Source organism: Atractosteus spatula, chromosome 3 (genome assembly GCF_055471065.1).
Source record: "Atractosteus spatula isolate fAtrSpa1 chromosome 3, fAtrSpa1.hap1, whole genome shotgun sequence".
NCBI lineage: Eukaryota > Metazoa > Chordata > Actinopteri > Semionotiformes > Lepisosteidae > Atractosteus > Atractosteus spatula.
This window is the reverse complement of record NC_142708.1, coordinates 65,796,247-65,819,617: the sequence shown is the minus strand read 5'-3', so window position 1 is coordinate 65,819,617 and position 23,371 is coordinate 65,796,247. Positions and strand designations below refer to the sequence as shown.

General features: G+C 44.8%; 1 protein-coding gene across 2 annotated transcripts in view; it reads left to right on the top strand.

Annotated features, from left to right (window-relative positions):
- The first annotated feature begins 6,827 nt into the window (after nt 1-6,827).
- fxr2 (FMR1 autosomal homolog 2) overlaps nt 6,828-23,371 on the top strand; it is a 42,063-nt gene continuing 25,519 nt past the window's right edge. The window contains exons 1-2 of one of the 2 annotated variants that reach the window (XM_088911265.1): nt 6,828-7,384; nt 19,444-19,496. In XM_088911265.1, the coding sequence (XP_088767391.1) occupies nt 7,334-7,384; nt 19,444-19,496 (104 nt within the window). In that variant the 5' untranslated portion in view covers nt 6,828-7,333. The remainder of the gene's footprint in view (nt 7,385-19,443; nt 19,497-23,371) is intronic. The other variant, XM_088911263.1, reaches the window with a different exon arrangement.

Genomic DNA, 23,371 nt, shown 5'->3' with positions numbered 1-23,371 from the left:
CTGGGGTAGCTCTTAAGGAAATATGCAGAAATAGGGAACAGCATAGAAACAGACAAATCGGACAACAAAAGCATCCCATTTAATTAAAAACAACCCATTAACGACTAAACCCAGCCTTGAATAGCTGCTGTTCATTTTATAGGGATTAGTGAAGCAGGAAACTAGCTGGGATTTATCCGAAACAGACCCCTGGTTTCATTAACAGTCAGATTACTGCTGCAAAGTGCAGATAATTGGTGTGAGCCTTTTCTCTTGTATAATTACTGGAGATACTTGTAACCAAGGTGAACCTGTGAGCAGACAGAGAGGAGCTGAGCTTCTGTGAGCTGTCAGTCCACCTATCAATTCTCACTTTGCTGTCAGTGCTAGATGGCTCTTACTCTTGTTCTAATAGGAGACAAAAAGGGGAAAATGGACAGAGGCATAACGAAACTTTGGGTTGTGGCTCTTCCTAAATCCATCTATTTTCTAACCGCTTTATTCAGTACAGGGCTGCAGGGGGTCTAGAGCCCATCGCAGCAAACAATAGGCACAAGGCAGGGTACACCCTGGATAGGATGCTTGTGTATCACAGGGAACACACAGATCCACACACACTCACACCAGGGTCAGACTGGACTGTGAGAGGAATCCAGGTCACCTGGAGGAAAATGGAGAGAACATACAAAACTCCACACAAATGTGTGTGCCACCCCCTTCCTAAAACATAAGAAATTCACAAATATAAGTGTAATACTGTGGTAGCTGTATTCACTGACTCCATGGATTAAAAGAGCTGACACTCTTTACTCTAGTTTTTTTTAAGCGAGTTACTAAGCAGAGAGGTACTGTCTAGATTTGCTTGGTCTCTCAGACTTTCATCTCCATTTCAGTGATATAGATCGTTAACTTGCTGTACTCGTAGCACAAGCCAGTGATGGCCCGATTACTGATCAATAACAAGACATCCCAGTCCTGTTCAAGGCCCAGAGAGCAGCCCAAGAGTGATGCAGGAAAGGCAGTGAGATGTGAGTGACAAACACCATGTTCATACACAAGTGCGAGTAAATCGTCTGAAACAAATAGGTGTGTCAGCCCAGAGCGGATGTCTCAGCAATGGACTGGGAACTGATAACAGCAGCCTGAACAACACCAAGCCTGCAAGGTGTGTCATTAGGGTCAGATGGGAAAGATCTTGGCTTACATTTTGAATAATCATCCTGAAGAATCCCAAATACAGGAGAGGAGCAGCTTCATCAAGCACTGAAGAGCAGTGCCCACTCAAGAGCTGCATGACAGCAGTTCTGCACTAGCAGCCCCACTGCATCACAGATCAGAGAAGCCAGGAATTACTTCAAAAGCTGAATTAGTTCGGTTCAGTTTATTGTCATATGCACAAGTGCAATGGAATGCTGAATTAACAGGGACCATTTAGGATGGCCAGTATGCAGAATTTGACCAGAAAACAGTGCCACCCCACCTCTTACGAGCGGTACTATGGGATCCATGATGACCAGAAACTCAGGACCTTGATTTAAAGTAATCTGAAGGATGGCACCTCCTACAGCACGGTGTCGACATTCAATCGATTGGACCATTGGCAACGCCTCAGCCCAGAACACTAGAATTCGTTAAGGCTTCAATTTCTAGTACTGTACATAGGTTCATATGGGGTGGATTAATTGATTAATGACATAATTGGTGAAGGAGTGTCTTGGACTAGTCTGGTATATAGAAAGACTCTTGGTTGTAGCTGGTGTTCGGTTGGTATTGGGTTAAGTCTTTCTTGCTGTGTTTAGAGGAGTTTGGGTGAATAAAGTCTCCTAGCACAAATATTTTTGCTGTCTACTGGGAGTTTTGTGTGCTCGGGTCTCACAAGCCACCAGTGGAGAAGTAGGCATTTCAAATCTTGTTTAAAAATTCTGAAACTCACATCCGTTTTAAAGAGGGTTAACTGCCCTGGAACACTGTAGCCCTTTTCTGAGACTTATTCGTGACATTTTCTCTCTGTTAATCATGGTTTTAAGCCACAGTTTGTGTTAAGGTTAATAATGCCACTCCTTCCTTTACCAGTGTCATTATGATTTAACCCTCTTTAGTTTTACTACACACAGTAATATCACAGTAAACTCTTATAAGGGCATGAACAGAGGCCAGACAGCTGTGCTTCATCCATCTAAATTTAGGCACACTACAGATTGTGGAAGAAACTGCTGACTCATGTGATGAGTCACTGAGGATCATCCGGAAGAGGGGATCCTGGGTTATGAGGTTGCTGGAAGCTGGGTGAGCCACACAAAGCTGAACTATTCTTAAAGCCATTGGTGCTGGAGAGCCCTCAGCTCAGACGACCTCAGCCTGGGAGCCCCCTGTCAGGCGAATGGATAAGAATCAGAGAGACTCTGCAAGAAAGAGGAGCTGATTAAGAGCCATGCACCACTGCATCAGGGTATTAAATAGGCAGCTAATTCATTACTGTATCAAATTAAAACCTAATGAGCTATTTACTTGTCTTACTATGCATATTGTTCAGAAATTGAATGCAATTTTAAAGTGCATTCATGATGTGTTGCATTTTTTTAAAATTGTTACAAGTTGTTTTGGATAAACCAATTTTATTATAATAATTGCACATGCAGGCTTCTTATTATATTCTTTATGCATTGTGTTTTTCATAATGTTATTGTATTAAGCTGTTCTGAATAAAGATATCAACCAAATTACTACTGCAACATTTTAGTAATAGGAAGAATATAAGTAAAGCTATAAGTAAGAGGAGGCCATGTCGCCCATCCTCCCTGTTGGGTTGTTGGTAGTACTGTATATTGTTCCAAACATCTCATCCAGTCATTTCTTGACTGCTTCAACAACATGGCTGGGCTGGGCTCACTCCCATAACGCTTTGTGTAAAGAAATACCTCCTCCTCTTGGTTTTAAATACACTACCAAACTAAAATGTTCAAACTGAAAAGTTTTTAGAGTCACGTGTTTGATATTTGTATTAACCAAGATTAATCAACTGTAAAATGCAAAATCCATCTAAAATAATATCATAAAAAGTACAACTAAATAGGTATGATTGTGTGGATCTACAGTACAATGATTTAAAAATCTATGTGAAACGCATTTGGAGGGACTAAAATTTTTCTGTGAAAATGCTGAAATCTTTAATATTTGTGAGCGTAGGCTGGACAGCAGAGGTCCCTACAGGTCATTTTATAACGTTAAAGAATTTTAGTGGATGCTTTGCATACTGTTTAAGGGGGTGAATGCACATGGACCTAGACTTGGTTTTAAAATGGTTTTAGAGTTGGTTTTAAAATAATGCTCCCCTGCAAAACTGGATTTTTGCCTGGAGAAATGTTTAAGCTGTGCTGCCCCCGAGGAGTGACACATATGCAGCTTGAAAAAACGCTGAAACTGCTGTCCAAACACACCATTTGTAACAGAAGACGTCCATGATAAAGATGGCCCACCAATTGTGCAGTCAGGGCAGGTGGTAAAAATAGCTCTCCCTTGTGACAGCTGAACATGTCACTTTGGGGTCCTCGGTGCCACACAGCTGTCCTGTCACCTGCCTGACGTCAATCACTGGGCGAGACGCATTCTGTGTTGCAGGACAAGTGAGAGGGACCTTCCCACGGGAGAAAATAAGCTTGAGGGGACTGCGTTTTCACTTTCCTGCACGTTTTCACCTGGTGCCCTTTATCTTCCTGGAAAATTAGCAAATCCACTCTAAAACTGTTTAATGGATTTAAGTGTCAAATATACACGACACATTTTGTATATATATATGCAGCTTCAGATCAAATACTCGGCAGACTGTATCAGACTCCAGTTAGCCCACTGAAATGTCTCAACTATTGGTTGGTATTACTTGCTAGCACTGATTGTGAGTGTTCCATAAATTAAGACGAGGCTCCTGTGAGAGATATGTATATTTTAATAATCAATTAATACTTTTTTTAATTAATGATAAACCTTGTTTCCAACATGGGGTGGCAATAATTGTGGTAGTAAAGGTATATGTTATATAAAACCCTAACTTTTTAGGAAATATTCAGCGTCAGTTTTCACTAGGAAATTTAAATATTATGAATGTACCACAGATGGGGTTTTTAAATAATAAATGTTTTTTAAATACATTGATCTTAATGTATATCCTCTTTGAAATAATAATAATATATAAAAATCTGATTTTGCAGTGTTTGGACAGTTATATCCCACCAAGATGTGCTCACAAAGAAACCTGGTCACTAGTCAGGCTCACTGTCTCTCTTCAGTAAAAGGCTATTAAAACAGCAACTACAAAAGGCAAAATGAACATCAAAAATACTACTAATAATACTAAAAATACTATTTGGACAGTAGGACTTTGCAGAGACAGGTAATTATTTAGTTGGACTCAGCAGTGCTTTCCAGCAGCACAAACTACACCTTACACTAGGGACAGGTGTGTTACAAGTCAACCATAGCCTTGTCTGTGACCACAAATCAATAAAGAGCAATCAAGACTGGCACACCTCAATTCAAAGACTAAATTATCGGTATCCATTTCTTCGGACATTGCCCATATCCAGGCTGACACACATATAAAGGGATTTCATCTTGAAGTAGATGTGGGCTATGTGTGACACAAAGACTTGACAAGTGCTGACTGATGCTTTGTTTTTGGAAAGCACACCTGTTTATTCCAGACACAGTGCACAAAGAGACAATCCTTCAAGTCAGCTAAGAGTTGCAGACAGAGGGTGGCCACATGGTCATTCTTGTTTGACCTTTGGGATTGGAAGGGGATGCTGAGGTCTCCAAATCCTGCAGAGATCCGGTCACAAATTGACTGTCCGGTCCTGTTGTTTGGGATTTTATGAGCATTCAGTAAGTGGATCTACTGGGATATCTATGGAGAAGCCAGATTATAAGAATCCACACATGTGCAGGGTTTATATCCAATAGTTGGCAGGAACTGTAATGGCAGTGGTCTCTTTCTTTATGTAGCACAGGTGTCATGTGCTAGGGCACCCCCTCCTGTAACCAACAGCCATCTCTGGACAGCTGACCATAGCAGTCAGGCTGAAGGAACTCAACCTCTTTAGTCTTGAACCGAGATGGATCCGAGTATTAGATGGATCCAAGGAACAGTGGAACTCAAACCGGAGGGCACGATTGGAAGTGCTGTTAAAACCAAGAACAAAAGGCACTTCTTTACACAAACAGTGGTGGGAGTGTGGTACAAGCTGCTCCAGCCATGTTGTTGAGGCTGATACCCTTTTTTTTCCAAACACAGGTGGTTGAGATCCTCCAATCAGAACTGGAGGCATGTCTTCAAAGGGTGGTGGGAGTGTGGAACAAGCCATCTAGCCATGTTGTTGAAGCCAATACCCTGGTTTCTTTCCAGAAGAGGATGAAATCCTGGGATCATATAACTACAAACTACCAGAAGTGCCGACTGGGCTCCTCTCTGGCATTGTAACCGTTTCCATGTTCACTAGTCCACACAGACAGATGGAGAACTATAATACAGTTCAAGTAGGTACTGTAGCTGTGTCAGCATGCGTCGGCTGCAAAGGAACAAATAAAGGTTTATTCCATGTAGAAAAGAGAAGAAAAGAAACACAACGTTTTGGTGACACCCAAAGAAGGCTCCACGGTTGAAACGGTGTGTTTCTTTACTTCTCTTTTCAACATGGAATAAACCTTTACTTGTTCCTTTGAAAACTATGATACAGGATGTGCGGATTTTTTACTCTCAATAAAGTCTTCCGCTGTGGTCTACAAAACCCCGGCATTTTACACTCATATTGTGTTGTAATTCTGAATGGGAAGATGGCACCTTTGTTACACCTCACACGATGAGATACTGCTCTGCGCTCTCTGACAGCCCGCAGTGAGACCTTAGAAATATTTCTTAGCTTTTTCATAGGGCTCTGTTTGTTCGAGAGTAAAATAATTACAACGGTCTATCAGAGGCAATGTCCAGAAATAAGAGTGAGCATACTTCATTCTTACCAAAGTCGCGACCTTTTTTATCGTTCACATAAAAAACACAGCAATTCGTTTCTGGAACACTTCCAATATGTGATTGAGAACTGCTGTTTTAAAACGCTTCAAGTGCCTTTAAAAAAGACGCCCGTCTTTCCGGTAGAATGTGTTTTTAAAGATGAGTCCTAGTGTTTTCTTATTTTCTTGAGTCTACTTATAACAAAAAATATCAAAGCAGAAAGACGGGAAACAATATTCGTTATATGAACGCCATAAAACGATGTATATTTAACCTGATAATAAATATGATAAATTTTCATAAGCAGAATTTAAAAATATTAAATAATTACGTTATTTACACATATATTTTTACATTAAAAGTGTTAAGCTTATTGTTTTATTTTTTTAACTCAAAAGGGTAAATGTTTTCGAACCCTAAAAGTTTCTTAAGCACACAACGGATACACACTTACAAAAGATGTATATCCTGTGAAATAAATATAGATCATTATAATTACTCTTAAGAAGTATTGTATTACTTCATGAGATTGCGCTTATTGTCTGAGAATTACGGTAATCAAACACTCGAACATCTCTAGCGTCAAAGAAATCAAAGGATGTACATGGAGTAACCCAATCACATCGAGAATACGCGCTGATTGACAACCAACATATCCAATAAAGAGAGTTGCAGAGTCGATTACCGAGGAGGGCAGGAGGGAGGGATGTGTAAGGAAGTTAGTGTGAAAAGGGAATTCTGTTGAAAGGCGTGGATCTGAGCCAATAGGAGAGGAAGGTGAGTGGAATGGGCGGGCCGTGTGTGACGGAGAGGAGGGATTTGGGGGTCATTCAGGGCCTCACGGGCTCACTCTGTCGGCGTGCGGTTTGGGGGACGGGCTGTGGCGCTCACCTGCGGTAGCGCAGCCAGCTTCTGGGGAGGAGGCTAAACTACACTAAATACATTACAATCACCCCACTGTTGCCACCCATGAAAAGCTGAAGAGCACAAACGGACAGCGTTGCTTGCGTCGCCGTGAGCCAGCAGTGTGGACCCCGAGCTCATCAGGAGCGCAGGCGGATTGCATGAGTTTCTCGTCCCCGGAGTGTGACTGCATCCGACCAGCACTTCGGCAGCGTCTTTAGCAGCGCTCAGATCCGGCGTCACCCAGAACACTCTCTCCCCCCCACCCCCCCCTCCCCTCACTTATCCCGTCCCTCTCTCCATCTAAACCCCGGGACACTGGAAATCCACAAGCGGCCGGGAAGCGGCGGCGGCGGCGGTGGTGGCAGGCCGGGGCAGCGAGGGGGTCTTCCGGAGTCACAGGGAGCCGGCGAGCGGGAGGAGCACCGGGGGTTCCGTGAGGCGGCGAGGATGGACGGCCTGGCTGTGGAGGTCCGTGGCTCCAACGGGGCCTTTTACAAGGTAACGATCGGAAACGCCGGGGGGACGATCTGAAAAAGGAAGCCCAAGGCTTCTGTTTGTGTCGGGTTGGGCGGTGATTTGCGTCCAGGCCCGCACGGCTCTTTGTATCTTTCTGAGGTCCTGGTGACTGGGGAAGACTGAGGAAGGCTGGGGGGGGGGTGACCGCTCTTTCTGCGGGCGAGGTTCCGTCCTGGCCTCCTTATCCCGTGCAACATGAAATCGGTAGCTCAAATCTTTTCCATCTTCATTGCGTTGGTTTTAGGTGACAGATCCTCGTCATGGGAACGCGCTAGACCTGCAGTAGTTCATCACCCGTGTTACTACCGGCGATCTCGGCTTCACACCTGCGTGCTGCGAAAAACACAATCCACATGGCTTCACTTTGCTGTCCGCTCGTAGCGGTGCGTTTCTTTTATATTTCGCCATGATATAAACAAAGCTTCGCCAAGGTGCGGTGGTTTCGCTTTGTTCTGCATTTACACCCGCAGATCAGCGCATCTTCGTGTCGGAGAAGTCGGTCGCTCCAGGTTAGGTGTTCAAGACCTGGTCCTCTGGGGGAACGCCACTGGTTTGCTCCCTTAACTGCAGCTGTAGTCCTGGCGTCGGACTAGTTTTCTCCTGTTTATACTTGGAAATACTGCTTTCAGCTCGTGTTTGGTCACCCCACTAGTTATCCAACTGCAAGAACTAAACCACAGACACTGAAAGCCTACTGCGAGACGCCAGTAGGGACAGAAGTTGCAACCTTTCACACTTCGTGTTGAGAGCCCCTGCTTCATACTGCAGTCTCAGCCACATGTAACACAGCGTCCTGAAACCACGTACTGGCACACCGCTGTAGGTATCGATAACTTGCGATTCATACTGAAGTAACAGGCGGCGTCACATTGTGAAACATTCCCGTTTCTTGAGTGAAACTCGTTCAAGCAGATTGATATAGACATTTTCTACCACCCCATGGTTTTCGGAGCTGAGAGGCACAGGAGATGATTTCAGTATCCAGTATTTTTGCTGTGAGGTGCCAGTATTCCACCATGTAGTGGGGAGTAAATGGCTTTAGAATTTGGATTTTAAATTAAGATTTTGTCTCTGGTTTTGCCTCGCAGCTCCCAGACCATACTCCGACCTTGTGCCTTTGTTAACCCAGGCTCTTGTTCATTATTTCGGACCATTTAGCCCCCCGGTGTGGAGCAGTTTGATCTGTGGCGGGTTTTGCCACCTGCCAGTTCTTGCACATGCCTGCGCTGGTCACAGAACTGCTTACACCAAAGTTTCCTCCAAATATGGGTGGCAGGCATGAACCATGGCCTGGGGTTGGATGACAGGAGCTCGGGGTAAATCCTGGGAGTGGATTGCATCGCCCAGGAGCGGGACTCTCCGTGTCTTCCCTACTGCCTACCTCGTGTCATCTTAGCAGTTTGAGCTAATAAGCAGTGATGCTTAACGTCCTAAGGAAAAAAGCCTTTGAATGAGAAGGCTGAGCTTTTCTAACACTTTCTACACAATCAGCACTGGATGTTTCTTGCCAATTTAAAATTCCACAATAGGAAATAAGGCCTGCGTTTCACTTCAGGTTCCGACTTTATACCAATTGGACTGATTAATCGGAAGCCAGTGCTCATCTTTCAGGCTGGTGTGAGCCTATGTGATGAATCCAGTAAGAATGGTATCTGCTGGATCTTTCCGGCTCGGAATTTGGCAGTCCTGCAGTGGGGTGGAGAGCTTTATCCCCATTACCCTGTTGCCCTTAAACAGAATCTAGTGCCGAGTGAGTCCTGAGTTTTCAGGCCTGGAATAAAAAGGCAAGTGTCTGTTTGCAGGAGTACTTCTGTGATATCCTACAGAGAGCTTCAGAAGACTAACTTTCTCACTAAACAGTGTGTTTGATCAAGTGCTGCCATAATTCTGCATTAAAAACTCCTTAAGTCTAGAAATGTACTTTTGTGGCGATGTTACTCTTGCTACTATTGTTGGTGTTAGAAATGGCAGTGAATTTCCCTGTTGGAAAATGGCTTGCTGCTGAACGTTTTATGCTCAGACTGTTCTGATCGTGCCATCGCAGAAATGAGTTTGCTGAAACTGCTTTGGGGAATTTGCCCAATCTGCTCCGTTTTGCGCTCCGGTATCCCTTTTGCTTTCCTCCTCCTGCTCCGTCACTCTGTTCAATTGACGGATTTTGCCTCTTGCAGTCTGCTCCCCTTGGTTTGGAAAGTGGGCCTTGTGCCCTGCAGGAAAGATTAAGCCATGGGTGGGGTGGATCTCAGTGCCTGTCTGCCCTGCAGTCACCGGTCTGTGCAGTTCTGGGGCGTTAATGCCCAGCCAGACCAGTCACTGTGGGTATTGATGTGGAATTGGAATTGAAAAATCAATGTCGGGTCATTTTAAAGCGATCGCAGTGTCTCTTAGTGCTTCCCCTGTTACATTCTTGTTCTGGGCAGCTAACTCGTTCATTGTAAATGCTCAGCGATGGTTTTGAATGTACGTTAAGGCAGAAGAGATTGCTTGATGCTCACCACCACCACTGTTACAGCTGTACCTAAGTATAACTGTGTCCATGTGTGTTTGGTTGCGAAGGAATAAGTAAAGGTTAGAGCTTTGTAGTGTTGGCGCACAAGTGAAGCCTCAACAGCCGAAATGTTTCTTCTTCTTGCCAGTGTGGAATTAACCTTTAACTTGCTAGGTCAGGACAGTCCGGCCTTGATTCTGTTAGCCCAGTGGGTCTCGGTTGTTTGTCAGTCCAGAGTGAAGTCACACTTCAGTTCTAAATGGGTTAAATCAATTGGTGTGAACAGTGCAGCAGATTTAAAGAGACTTAGAAACCCTGCAGACCCACTGAGTAAACCCTCAAAGGGCTCAGTCGCTTTCTAGTACTCGAATCGGGACAGCAGTGAAAATGACAGTTGATTGAAACAAGTCTTTTACAAGGGAGCAGCCCTGAGTCACGTTGTGCAGTCTGACCAAAGCAAGAAATGAAGGGATCCATAGGAATGCATGCATAGGTGAGATTGTGTGATGAATTATTACTTCTGTACTGTTACTGCAACACGACTGTGATGCACACTGATGGGTATGCAAGAAGGGGCTGAAGGGATTACTGTGTGCGGCTCGTGGAGGTATGCAATGTATGTCCTACAGGTTTGGGTACATTAAATCACAATGCATCAGGTGCAGTAGTAACTGCATTTTAACACAAAGATTTGTAATTTCACCATTGTCAGCGTTTTATACTTCCGAATGTCATTGGAAGAACTCGATACGATCTCGGATCAAAACGTTGGCTTATTGTGTAGCTCATCACTCTGTGCAGTGCTGTCTTCACTGATTAAGGTCTTGATTTCAGTTTGGGGTCCTGTGTAGTGTAATTCTGAGTTTTACAGCTCTCGGTTATCTGCTGTGTTAAAAAGTGCAGGACAGCTCTCTGCATCTTTTAACTCGGGCTTTAAATGGGCAAAGTGGCATTGGATTCCTTTTTTGACGGCTGTGTTGCGGACTGGCCAGAGCTAGCTAATATTCACTTCTCTTTCAATCGATTCAAATTGATCATTAAAAAGAAATGGTAGCGGTTAAAATGTGTGCCATCAGCAGAAAGGATCAAACATTCTGAACTTTCTTTGCTAACCAGCCCTGAGGTTTGTCTTATTTATTTTATGGCCTTTGTATCCCATTGTCTAGTAGGGTTGACGGGGAGGTCTGGAAAATTAAGCTGCCGATTTTCCGGGTCATTCAGAGTTCATCTGGAAGGAAAATGAGAAGATACTGTGACTTTACCCAAAGGGTTGTTGGAGTGTGGAACAAGTTAACCAGCCATGTTGTTGAAGCTGCTACTTTGGCTTTGTTCATGAAATAGCTGGATGAGATTGTGGGATCGATTAACTCATAACTCCCACAAAGCCTAGATGGGCCGAATGTAACCTTTCTTCTGCTCTTAAGATACTGCGGCTTGCCAAGACCAGGAGCTGGATCCATTACATCGTCTCGCTGGTACTGACTGGACTGGGAGAGGTTATGCCTCAGTGATAAATTGGTGTTTTTGTCATTGTCTAACAAAATCCAACATCCCTGAAGTTGAGTTAGAAATGAATGCAAGCGGGTGGCGCAGTGGTTGGCGTTGTTGACACTCAGAGGTGTGGCCCTGGGTTCAGTTCCTGGGGTGCCACCTGTGTGGAGATTGTATGTTCTCCCTGTGCTCATGTAGGTTTCTTCTGGGTGCTCCAGTTTATTCCCACAGTCCAAAGACATGCTGGGAGGTTAATTGGCTTTTGGGAAAACTGGCCCTGGTGTGAGTGTGTCTGTCTGCCTTGTGAAGGACTGGCGTCCTGTGCAGGGTGTACACTGCCTTGTGTCTATTGCTTGTTGGAATGTGCTCGGGGTAAAACATCCAAACATGTAGAAAGCAGAGGACCAGGTTAGAGTGGGGCGTCTGAATGCTTTTTTTAATGCAGATTTGCCCTGAGGGGCTGTGCAGTTCCAGTATCTCGTTCGGCCATTGCAGTTGGATTTTAAGCAGCAGGCATTCACACCTGGGGAGGAAGAAGGCTTGGCACCTTCAAGACTATTAAACGTAATAACTTAGATAAACATGTCTGGGATGCAGTGTGAGTTGAGAGCCAGTTGGAATATGTTTCAGTAATATAATTCGTATCATTGCAGATGTAATGTTCCAGTAAGTGTAAGTAGGTAATAATGTGGTATTCTGCATCCTAGCCAAGGTAAAAATGTAATATCATCACCAGATTTCTATTTGGGTTTGTGAATTAATCAAATTTCGAGCCGTGCCTTGAAATCACGAAACTAGGTTTGGTACAATATCCTCAAAAAGAGGAGAAGATGCTCATCATTTGAGCTGTTTCTGAATCCTGCCTCCTCTGCTTTTATTTCCAGCTCTTATTTTAAGGGCCACGATGTAACCTTTTAATTGAGCCATTTGCGTAATTAGACCTTTTAATATTAAACTATTTCCACTCGAGGATTACTGCATAAACTGGTACTGACGGTGTACGGACTGCTCACCTTCTAAGAGCAGAGAATTTCAGTGGCTGGGTGTCTGGAATTGAATTGGGCCCTTGGCAGAGCTTTGAGTGTCTGTCATGAGGGTGTTTGATCTGTGCTTATCTTTTCATGTGAAGAAGAGCTGCAGTTAAAGTCAGGGACAGCGCTGTTAGCTATGTTTCTTGGCCACAGTGTAGGCTTATCTATGGCATCTCTCCATACTTTCTGTAACTGCTTCACCAAGTTCAGGGTCGTGAGGGAGCCAGAGCCTATCCCAGCAAGCAGCGGTTGCAAGGAGGGGGAACACCCAGGACAGGACACCAGGCCATCGCAGGGCAGACACTGCAACCCATGCAAACGCAAGGAGAACTTTCAAACTCCACACAGATATAAGACCAGGTCAAGCATTCAGGACGTCTCCAATAACAGGGTCTGCAGCGCAGAAAGCTATTAAAGTCAATGTAGCTTTTAAAAGTCAGAGGTCAGTTAAGCTTTCACTTAATGTTTGGAATTAAGAGCTCAAGCAGAATGAAACCCAGATGAGATGGAAACAAAAGGGGTGTTTCTCTGGACGGATTGTTGAAGCAGAAAATAATTCTCCAGGTACTGTCCTTCCCTGAAAGTTGTCTTCAATCATGCCCTTAGCAACCTGGTGGTCCTTGTCTCTGAGCAGGATGTGGTCTTTGGCCTGGGTAATAGTACTGCCTTTTAAGTAGTTTTGGCAATTGTAATTTAGTTGCCTGACACTGAGCACCTGTTGTTTATATGAAATCACATGACTTGAGCTATTTTATCCTGAGGAGCAATGTCGCTCCAATGACAAACATGTCTGCTCAGTTCTGAAAACATAAAAACATTGTGCCCAGGGTGCTGTTGATGAAACACTTCCATGCTATGTCAGTATACAGTACATGTGTATAAGATGCATACGAATTTAGGCCAAATGTTCAGGTGCCCTCAAGAACAGAGGATGATCAGAGTTTCCTTTGTGGAAAGACCTGCCTCCTGTCAACAGGAGTAAAGGCATGTTTAGTGATGGGTAGCGGGGTTTGTAATTCCTGGCTGGGTCATTCAGCTGTTACACTTCTTAAGGTTCATAGCTTTGAGCAGCTGAGACCACGAGCATCTAGTGAGCTGATGGGCTTTGCAAGGTCTTGATTTACTCAAAGAAAAATTTGGGCTCTCAATCTTGGGGAGCAAGCTGTTAATTACAGGACAAGATCTCCAAGAGTTATTTTCACTGGTCAAGAATGGTTTTAGTCCAAACACTCTTAGGCCCAGAGTGCTGGTTTAGCTTGTTAAGACAAGTATCTCTAGTAGTGTGAGGAACAGAAAGGTATTCTCTCACTGCTTTTACTTTATTACATACCACTGACCTTGTTCCCATAGTTCCTTTTAACACCTATCCCCTGTACAAATACCCATCATGCCTTACAGGGGCAGCACCTCAAACAAGACCTGCAGGTTCAGTCATTTAACAAACCACATTTGGCAGTTACAATGAGTGTTTCCTTGATACCAAGATACCTTGATACAGAGGGGAGGGTGGAATAAGCCAGACGGGGCTTTTGTAAGTATGTAGTTGCGAATGAGCACTAACTGTCCTATACAGGGTGGGTCTGCCTTTGACATGTGAAGAGGTGAATGGCTCGAATGTGGCTGGAGCTTGTGGTGATGGACGCTCCTCTCCTCCAATTAGCACTCTCCCTCCGGAGCAGGGGCAGACCTGCCTGTGACTTTGGAAGAGAGTGGCTGGAAGGTGGGCGGGGTTGAGGGCTTTGCCCTCACTTCCTTATTCTCCCGTCTGCAGTTATGAGGCTCACAGCTGTTAGCCAACACATGCAAGACACACAGATAGTTTCCGAAAACCAGAGGATGCAGCAAAGAAATGGCAATTCTCAATTTTCAACAAAGAAAAGGCAGTTTGAAGTCCATGAGCACAGGAAAGCACAGAGAGGGGAATCCAAAATATGTTGCATATCTAGTAGTTGTCATTACTAATTCAATTTTTTCCCAGCAGATGTTTTAAAAGAACTTGTTCAGTTTAAGACTTGGTCCTCAGCTCTGATTTTCAAATATTCATAAAATGGATCTGCTGTTAGTATTATTACAGCCGTCTCACCTGTCTGACACCCAGTGATTCTTCTCCAAATGTGCTCACCGTGTGTTTTCCTCTGGAATGTGGAGAATGGGGGGAATCCTGCCTTCTGCTGTTGTTGCTTCAGTCTGTCGCGCATCACTCAGCTCCTCATGTCTGTCTCACTCGTGCCGCCTGCGTTGGCGATCTGAGACCCCCCTCAGGCTGTGGGTGTTTGTCGGCCTGTGATGATTGCAGTGTTCCAGCAGGGCAGGTGGGTGTAGAGGGACAGCCCTCGTTTCTGAGCACAGCCAGTGTTGTGCTCTCTTCCTGGCAGTTGTGGAGATCTTTCCCTGCTTAATATTTTTGAAAGCACTGCAGAAAAAGCATGCCAGATTTAGGAGTCTGAGCAGGCAAGACTGTTTGAATGATTCCAATCTGAGATCTCCTTTAGATACAATTATTTTTTTATTGTGTTAGTGAAATCTTTGTTTTGTTGTGACCCGCTTTAAGCTGGGACAGGTGGTGTATGGAATCTGTTTCTTCAGTGTAGACTGACCTGGTGTTACTTTTAGTTTGGTTAACACTCTACCCTTTGAAGCAGAATTTCCAGTCCAGTGTCCCAGGACATTAAACCTGGTCGAGACACTAAACCACTGTCCTGACTACTTGATTATTAAGGATCCCAGGGAACTTCTCCAAAGTACAGATGTGTGAATTCTACTGTTCTGGCAAAATTCCTCTCTGGACTTGTACCGTTTGGAAGTTGAAGTTTCTCTGGCAGTTCAGCACTCCTGCATCTGATCTGCTGACCAGTGGGACTGTTGATGCCAAAAGGCAACCCGGTATCACCCAGCTGGGCCTGCACTTGCTTTTCAATCCTCTTGGGGTGAACAATACTTTACAAGTGTTGCTTAATATTGCCGGTTTTATTTTGTGTTGAAAGTGCCCCACTGTGGCCTGTGCTTCCTCTTAGTCTCTCAGGCGTCATGTCTGTCCCCAGTAAGGCTCTGTCACAATGTCTGCAGCTGTTGTGGGTGTTGCTCCACAAACGTTAAGCAGAGTGATGGCTGAGATGAGGCCCAGTCCTCCAACAAAGCCCACATCCATTTTCTCACCGATTCATACAGTTCAGCAGGTCATGGGGGAGCCAGAGCCTAGCAACGGGTGCAAGGTAGGGTACACCCTGGAAAGGACGCCAGCCCATTGCAGGGCCGACAGGGATATACACTCACACCAGGGCCAGTTTTCCCAGAAACCAATTAATATACCATTGTCTTTGGACTGTGGGGAGAAAGGGGAGCACCCAGACAAAACCAACCATCGGGCATGGGGAGAACTTGCAAACTCCACACAGATAGCACTCCAGGACTTGAACCCAGGACCTCAGCACTGTGAGGCAGCAATGCTGACCACTGTGCCACCCTGCTGCCTGCTAGCCTCGCATGTTCTGCTACAAAGAAGATGGGAGCTCTTTCCCTCAGACTTGTCCTCTTTCCCAGACTCTATGAAGAGCCGAAGCGTCTTGATCTTTAAGTCCTGCCATTTTTCTCTTTTTAAAATACTTAACCTTTACACAATCTAAAACAGACTATCTTGCAGTGCTTAATCTTAATTTTAATACAGGGCAGACATTATGTAAAATATTTTGAGTACGTTTTTTAGTGGATGGAAATGCATTTCATAAATCTTTTTAAGACTGTTTGGCACAAAGCAACTAATAGAAATAGCTTAATTTTTTTCCAAAGAAGACATTTTTTTGGAGTTTAATTTGTTATACTTGATTGTTTCACATTCCCCATTACCACTCACAGATGGTGCGTTTGAAGTTTCTTAATGAGGACGGAAGTGTTTTCTGCCAGTAATTTCATGCGGCAGGCGAAGAAAGGTTGCCTTCTTATCTTGCCCCAGAGCTGTTATTGCACATGGTTAATGTCAAACGTCTATATGTGAGAATATAAAAAACTGTGATAAGTCACTGTGATAACAGTATTTTTAAAATGTTATATTAAACAACCTACTGTTATTCAGGACAAAATGTTTTTCAGTAAATACCATTTTTTCAAAAATAATTGAAAAAGGTCATGCAGCAGTATGAAAAGTGTTTTTTATTATTCTTAGTTTTGTGTTGCATACCATTTCTTTCCTTGAGTGGGAGTGAGCATGTGTGAATATAGGCTAATTCAGCTGATTAGAGCATAGCTTTTTTGATGCTTTTGATTGTGTAGCAGGTATGAGGTATCTTAAAACAAAATGATTTGGTTAGATTTTAAGCACCAAACTGTATTTGTCCAAATGTACTCTTTGCTCCCTGTTATCTCTCTACAAAGAAGAGCTTTTAACACTGCAGGAGTGACTGGAGTGATCTCTCTGTGTGGATCCTATATCACTGTTTCTATCGGACAGATATTTTAAGTTCAGCTGCAACTAGATTCCTTTCCCGAAAAGTGTTCTGGCATCATCTTTTGTTGTTTCTCAGCAGAGGCCCCTGCTGTTTCACGATGCTGTCGTTCAGCCTGCAGGGACGTCTGCATCAGAGCCCCTCTGCCTGATTGGGGGCCTTGACTTTAATATTTTCTCCTCCGGTTCTGATAATCCCTCCTCTTTGCGGGCCCAAGCATAGAACGTGTGTTTACAGCCACATACAAGACGTCATTGGGACTAGGCCATCAATCCCGAGCAGCTGTACTTCTGCGTCATAGCTCTTGGGTTTGAGTCTGAAGTAGTGTACCTTCTGCCAGGTGCTCTCGTTTCCCCCTATAGGAATACATGGGTTGTGATGGTTCCGTCTATCCGGTTTCTAACTGCATTTTACAATTCAGCGTCCCAGGGTAGCCTGAGCCTGCACTGGCAAGCAGTGGGCAAAAGGCAGGATACACCCTGGATGGGATGCCAGTCCATCGCAGGGCACACACGAACAAACATGGACGCGCTTACTCCAGGGATGATTTTCCCAGAAGCCTCCCAGTATGTCTGTGGCCTGGGGGAGAAAACCGGAGAACCTGGGAGAATCCCATGTAAACCCAGGGAGAACATACAAACTCCACGCAGGTAGAATCCTGGGATTTATTGATGGATCAAAGTCTGTGATGGGTAATGAGCTTCACCGTCCAGGGATTATTCTACTTGTCTTTAAAGTCTCAATGCTTAAATACCCAGAAAACAGCTTAGTTCCCCCAGTGACTCTTGAGGGATGGGATTTGGCAGGACCTAGCTGAGCAGCAGAGCCCATGTGTCCCCAAGAGCCGCAGTGGGCTTGTGCTTTTTAGCTCACCTTGCTGTTAAAGCAAGGACAGGGCGCAGTGTGGTCTGCAGTTACACAATGGGCTTTAATGTTTGGAATCCAGAGGACAAGAGCAGCGCCAACCACTGAATGAAGATAATTACGATTTTGTGGAACTGAAGGATAATCAGGGATATAATATTATATAATTAAATTGTGAAGGACCCAAAGTTATTTAAAAATAAAAGGCTATCCACTTCATCCAACTCTGAAGTGCAGTACTGTTATGTAGTGACTTGTAGCACTAATTCGATTTGCACAGCATTTCCATCCATCCATTTCTAACTGCTTCTTCCAATTCCAGAGCGTGAGGGATCTGGAGCTTATCCCAGCAAGCAACATGCACAAGGCAGGATCCACCCTGAATGGGTCTCCAGTCCAACAAAAGACACAGAGATACACACCAGGGCCAATTTTCCCCCGAAGCCAAATTTACTGTGAGGAAACCAGAGCCCCTGGTTTCCCACAAGAACTCAGGGAGAACATACAAACTCCACGTAGATAGCACCCCGGGAGTTGAACCCAGGGCCCTAAGGCAGCAATGCTAATCACAGCAACACATTTAATATTAGGTAGGAAAATGATTGCTTAAAAAAAAATAATAACTTGGTAACTTTCAGGCAAAGCCAAATTGTGGGAGGCCATAGTGGAGTTTGGATACTTCCTGAAGCATGAAGTTCCTGGTCATCGAACTGGAGATTCTGATCCAAAGCAATGAGCGCCACCTACTGGTCCACCTTACTTTCAAAGCAGCAGCCTGCTTTTCCTTAGAGGTTCCACAGTCCAGTACTGACTAGACTCAGCCTTGCTTGTCTTTTGAGAGTTGCCGGCACTAAATGAATTCTAAAATGGGATTGTTGGTTTGTCTCGTCTGGTAACTGTGGAAATGTTCATGTTGGGGGTTTTCCTTCCCATTTGTGTAAATTGGCTGTCAAACAGAGGAAGTTCTGTATGCGTTGCCTTCCAGCGTGTGTGATCGTTCCGTCTTCATCAGATGCTGCTTGTGGAGATTCCCTTTGTGAAAGGGAGCTAGGAGGAGGGTGTTGGAGCGAGGCAGGTGGATGGCTTCACTTGGGTGCGGTGTGATGGCTCTGTATGCACTGTACGGGCATGATAATACACAGCTCAACGCCACTATCCCCATTAAGGTCATGACCTCTAGTATCAGTTACCCTCAACAGTTTTAGACTAATACCAGACTGGGGACACGATAAAAGGCTTGAGACGTTGAGGGCTCCAGATTTAAAAATGTTGCATCTTTTTTTTTTGTCTTTTGTCATAACCTATGCTATTTCTTCTGGCCAGATCCTTCATCCTGTAGTGTAGCACTAGCTTCAGCCTGCTTCTGTAATCTGTTATGAAGTGATTGCAGGATGTGAGTGGAATAAAGGTTCTGTGAGAGATGGCAGCTCGTGAAGTGGATATCGCTAGCATGAGGCCTGTTGAGTGCAGTTGTTGTTGCTACCCCCTTTTCTGATGGGGTCAGAATTTGTTTCACTGGCTTACTGGACAGATCCTGCCAGTTGTCCCCCGTCCCCTTGTTCACTTGTGCACTTCCGTGTTTAGTAATGAGGTTTTCATGAAGATAAATCGGCATGTCTTCTTGGTATCGGGCCTCTGTTTTGATTCATGCTATTTTTGGCTGGTCTGTACTGAAGATGGTGACTGAATTTACCACACAAACATAATTTCTGTTTTTTTTTTCTCCAGGGGTTCATTAAGGATGTACACGAAGATTCTCTAACAATAGTCTTTGAGAACAAGTAAGTCCTATTTTTAATTACCCTTTTATGTCCATAAAATCTTGTTGTTCTATTTGAATTCTGGGTTCTGGAAAATGTCCTACAGTCATTACATAAGAGGTTTCTGATGAGGGAAGCAGCTCAGCCCAACTAGCTAGTTTGGAAAAGGGAGATTGCTGTGTCCACTGGGGATCGAACCCAGGACCTTCTGGGTGTAATGCTGGCTGATACCCTTGGGTTTGAAATCGCTTTGCAGCATTAGAGGTATTGGATGCTAGTAAACCTTCATGTGAAAGTACTTCCAGGACTGAGCCACGCATACTTTAATGGGTTGTATTTCTTGATCTACTTACAGGTTAATTTATCCTAGTGAAAAGGACATGAAAGTGCTTGTAAAATTGAGAACATAAGTAAAACTTTTTGCCCAAAGGGTTATGGAACAAGCTACCTAACTATGGTTTTGAAGTCCATTCCTTCAGAAAACACCTCAATCAGGAAAGGGGGGTACTTTACACGAAGAGTGGTGGGGGTGTGGAACAGGGATTTGAATAAGCTCCTTGGGTCAGTTAACTAGACATACTAAATGGGCTGCATGATACACTGTGGGACAATAATGCAATGGTAAGGTGACCTCTACTAGATGAGAATTTGTAGACACAAGAACAGGAGTTTCTAGGACAGGCGTGAGGTGTGAATAAAAGGCGATCCAGTTGGAGACAAAGCTCAGCCTCCCTCTGTCTGCTGAGGGGACCTGTTTGAGAGACTTTATGGGTTAAACATTCAATAGCAGCAGTCATGTTCCTGTGCACAGATGTTCCGATTAATCTAATTAATGGAAAATTAAGAAAAGAGACTATTTTGCATAATTTTAGGACAGGTTAATGAAATAAAAAAATGGTTATGCAGAAAGTCTTTACTGTCAGATGTTTGATTCAGAAGCATGTTATTTTAACATTTCTTATCGCCAAATGCTGACCAATTAATACAGAGTCCTGTGTTAAAGGAGTACGTGTTTGTGTCAATGTATTTGAGTAGTTGATTAAATGTTGGATATAGCAATTCCTCATTTTATATCTGCATTGAGGGGCTCTGAAATGCTCGTTTAAAGGTGTCAGATGGTACAGTATATGTCATGTAGAACATGTAAGGGATCAGAGGAGATCAAACCGCTAGTGTCGGCACACGCTTACCATAAGCAGTTTGAAAGCTCTGCTAAAGTGGCTGCCTACTTTTTTTTTTTAAAACCCGCTCGACAAGAAAACACCATTCAATAAACATCTCATTGCAGGGGGTGTAGCATACACTCGTCTCTCCTTCGTCTTGCAATTGCGTTTTCACTGGAAAGCTACAAGTCAGCGATAGGGCTGCTCAGGACCTGGAGCTTGAAAGGAGAGCTGTGGTCTGATTGTCCGAGATGAATTGTTTCATCAGAGTGTCTTTTGGCAAAAAGCCTAGGTGTTCAGGTAGGATTCCTGTGCTTGCGCAGAGTATTATTACCTCAGGGCTCATAGCTCATCCTGTGGTGTTAACTGGAATCCGACAGACTGAAAGCCAGAGAATCCCAGAACCTGACAAAACTTGTCGCACACCCATCTCCCAGCGTCCTTCACTCCACAACCCTCCCTTATTCCCCATTGCCACCATTGGCTGCACCTCCATGACCTGTTTCACCCAGTCCCGGGTTGAGGGTCATAGTGTTTCCCAGTCAACCTCACTGTTGTGTCCTCAGCTGAGCCAGTTTCTGACGAGCCTGTCTCTCGGACTGCTGTGCTGCTCAATCGCCAAACGCCGGGGTTTTTCTTCCTCTGAAGCAGGTGAACATTGTGTCCGCCCAAATCGGAAAGAGATGCCAAAGAAGAATTCTCGACGAAGTTTGAGGGGAAAAAAGCCTCCTACATCTCAGTAAATATCAGTTTATACCAGTGTCTTCCTGATAAGTTGATTGCTAATGTCTGTCAATTTTTATATTTCTAAAAGTTTTTTTTTTACTTTCTTGGAATGCTTTGCTGACACTTCCTTGGAAGCTGCTAGCATTCGTATTCAATTTCAAGTTTCCTTCTTGAACAGCTCTGTGCGTGTTAAAACGGTCCTGAATTTCATTTGGAGCTAAAACGGATCACAGCTGAAGGCGCTCTTCATCAAACTGCCTTTCGGATTCCAATATTAATGTTTTGACTTGCATGCTAAAAGTCAAAGCTTCTGAAACTGGGAATCTGAATGACAAATTTCCATCTTTGATTTCAGTATGGAATCGACGTGCCAATTAATTTTGCATTAATTCTGAAGGGCGACAGCGTGATTCTGATGTTGAATCAGGGAACTGATTCTGGTGTTGAATAGGGGCGACTGAGGAAATGTGAATAAAGTATTTAAGATCTTGAAGGCTTCCAACATGGTTAATTCAGAGAACTACTCCGGGACCAAGCGTATCCTGAGAGCCCAGGGACATGGGTAAATGAAGGCGAAAGGATTTTAGGACTAAGGGAACATAAGGGGACTCCCCACACAGGGCAGTAGGGATCTGGAACTTCAAGGCCAGCCCTTCAAACAGATTCCCAAAAGGATTTTTTTTTCTTCACGAAATTCCTGGAGCGGATGTGTGCCGAGGGTGCCGGTTCAATTCAGGATCCAGCCACGCTTTCTTCGGCAGCTCTTTGGTTTGCCTGAGTTGCCCCTGCTGTTTTGGCTTCACCTCCTTCTGCCATCCCTCCTGCTCCGTGAAGAGGTTTTTGTTAAGTGTGGAGTAACTGACCTCCACCAGTATAGTTCTGATGAAACCCAGGCAATTCAAATCCCCTCCAGACCCCCCAAAAGTTGTGCATTGGCCCTTATTTTCCCCACCCCCCACCATGTTGCCCAGCCCCGTTCTCCGTTTATCTGCTCAGCTTCAAGTTTCGTAGAGCACTGCCCAAAAATAGTCCCCCGAGGTATTTCAGGAGGGGGAGGGGGAAGAGAGCTTTGAGTGCACCCCAGCATTCCCTGGATAGCACTGCTGATGCGCCCCCCTCCTCTGTGGCTTTCACTTTGGGGGATGCCCCACCACCCCTCGATTCCTTACTCCCCCGACACGCCACAGGCTTGTTAGCCACCCACTCTCGGCGGCAGGAAGGGTCACAAAGAAGGCCAGCCTTCAAAGTAAACTAGTCTGTGGGGCGAGGTGGGGCTGGGGGGGGGGGGGTCTTTCAGCTGTCCAGGGTGTTGATTCATCGCCAGCCCGCAGCAGGTTGACCTTCGGTGGAACTGCAGTGGCTCCGTCCCATAATTCCTTCTGCCCGGCTGCTTGCGCAGATGCCAGGAGCTCAGCGGTGGCTCTAAATGAATGGGCACCCACCCACCCCCAGATAAAAATGGGAATCCCAGATGCCCTCTGTGCTGCACTCACAATTAGGAAAATACATTGGTGGGGTGATATTTCTGATCGTTTGGCACCACGCAAAATCTGACAGCCATTTAGCTGGGGGGGGGGGAACCATGTGGTGTAAGATGGGATAGTTTAGCGCTTTTGAAATGAAGTTGTTAACATTGGTTTATTGTTGATTACCGAGCATTGCTGGAAAGCGTGTAAAAATGTGAGGCCTGCGGCTGGCTTGTAGTCGTTCTCCGCTGGCTTGCAAATATCAAGCTGTGCCCCCTTCCCCCTTTCTGCTGGGGAGAAACGGCTAAAAAAAGCCCTTCGGAGCGTGTTCACATGAATTGAGCGTGGCTTGGATTTCTGCTGCAGTCCGTGGCCGCTCTCCCCATGAAGGTCAGGCACCTCGTTTTATCGGCCCTCTCTGTCGGTGGAGAGATGCGGCCCTGTGCCCCGTGCCGACAGGTTTGAGTGTGGAGGTGCCAGTGACTCGGTGCCACTGTGTGTGTGCTCTTCTGGTATGGCACTGGCACGCAGCTCCTGCAGC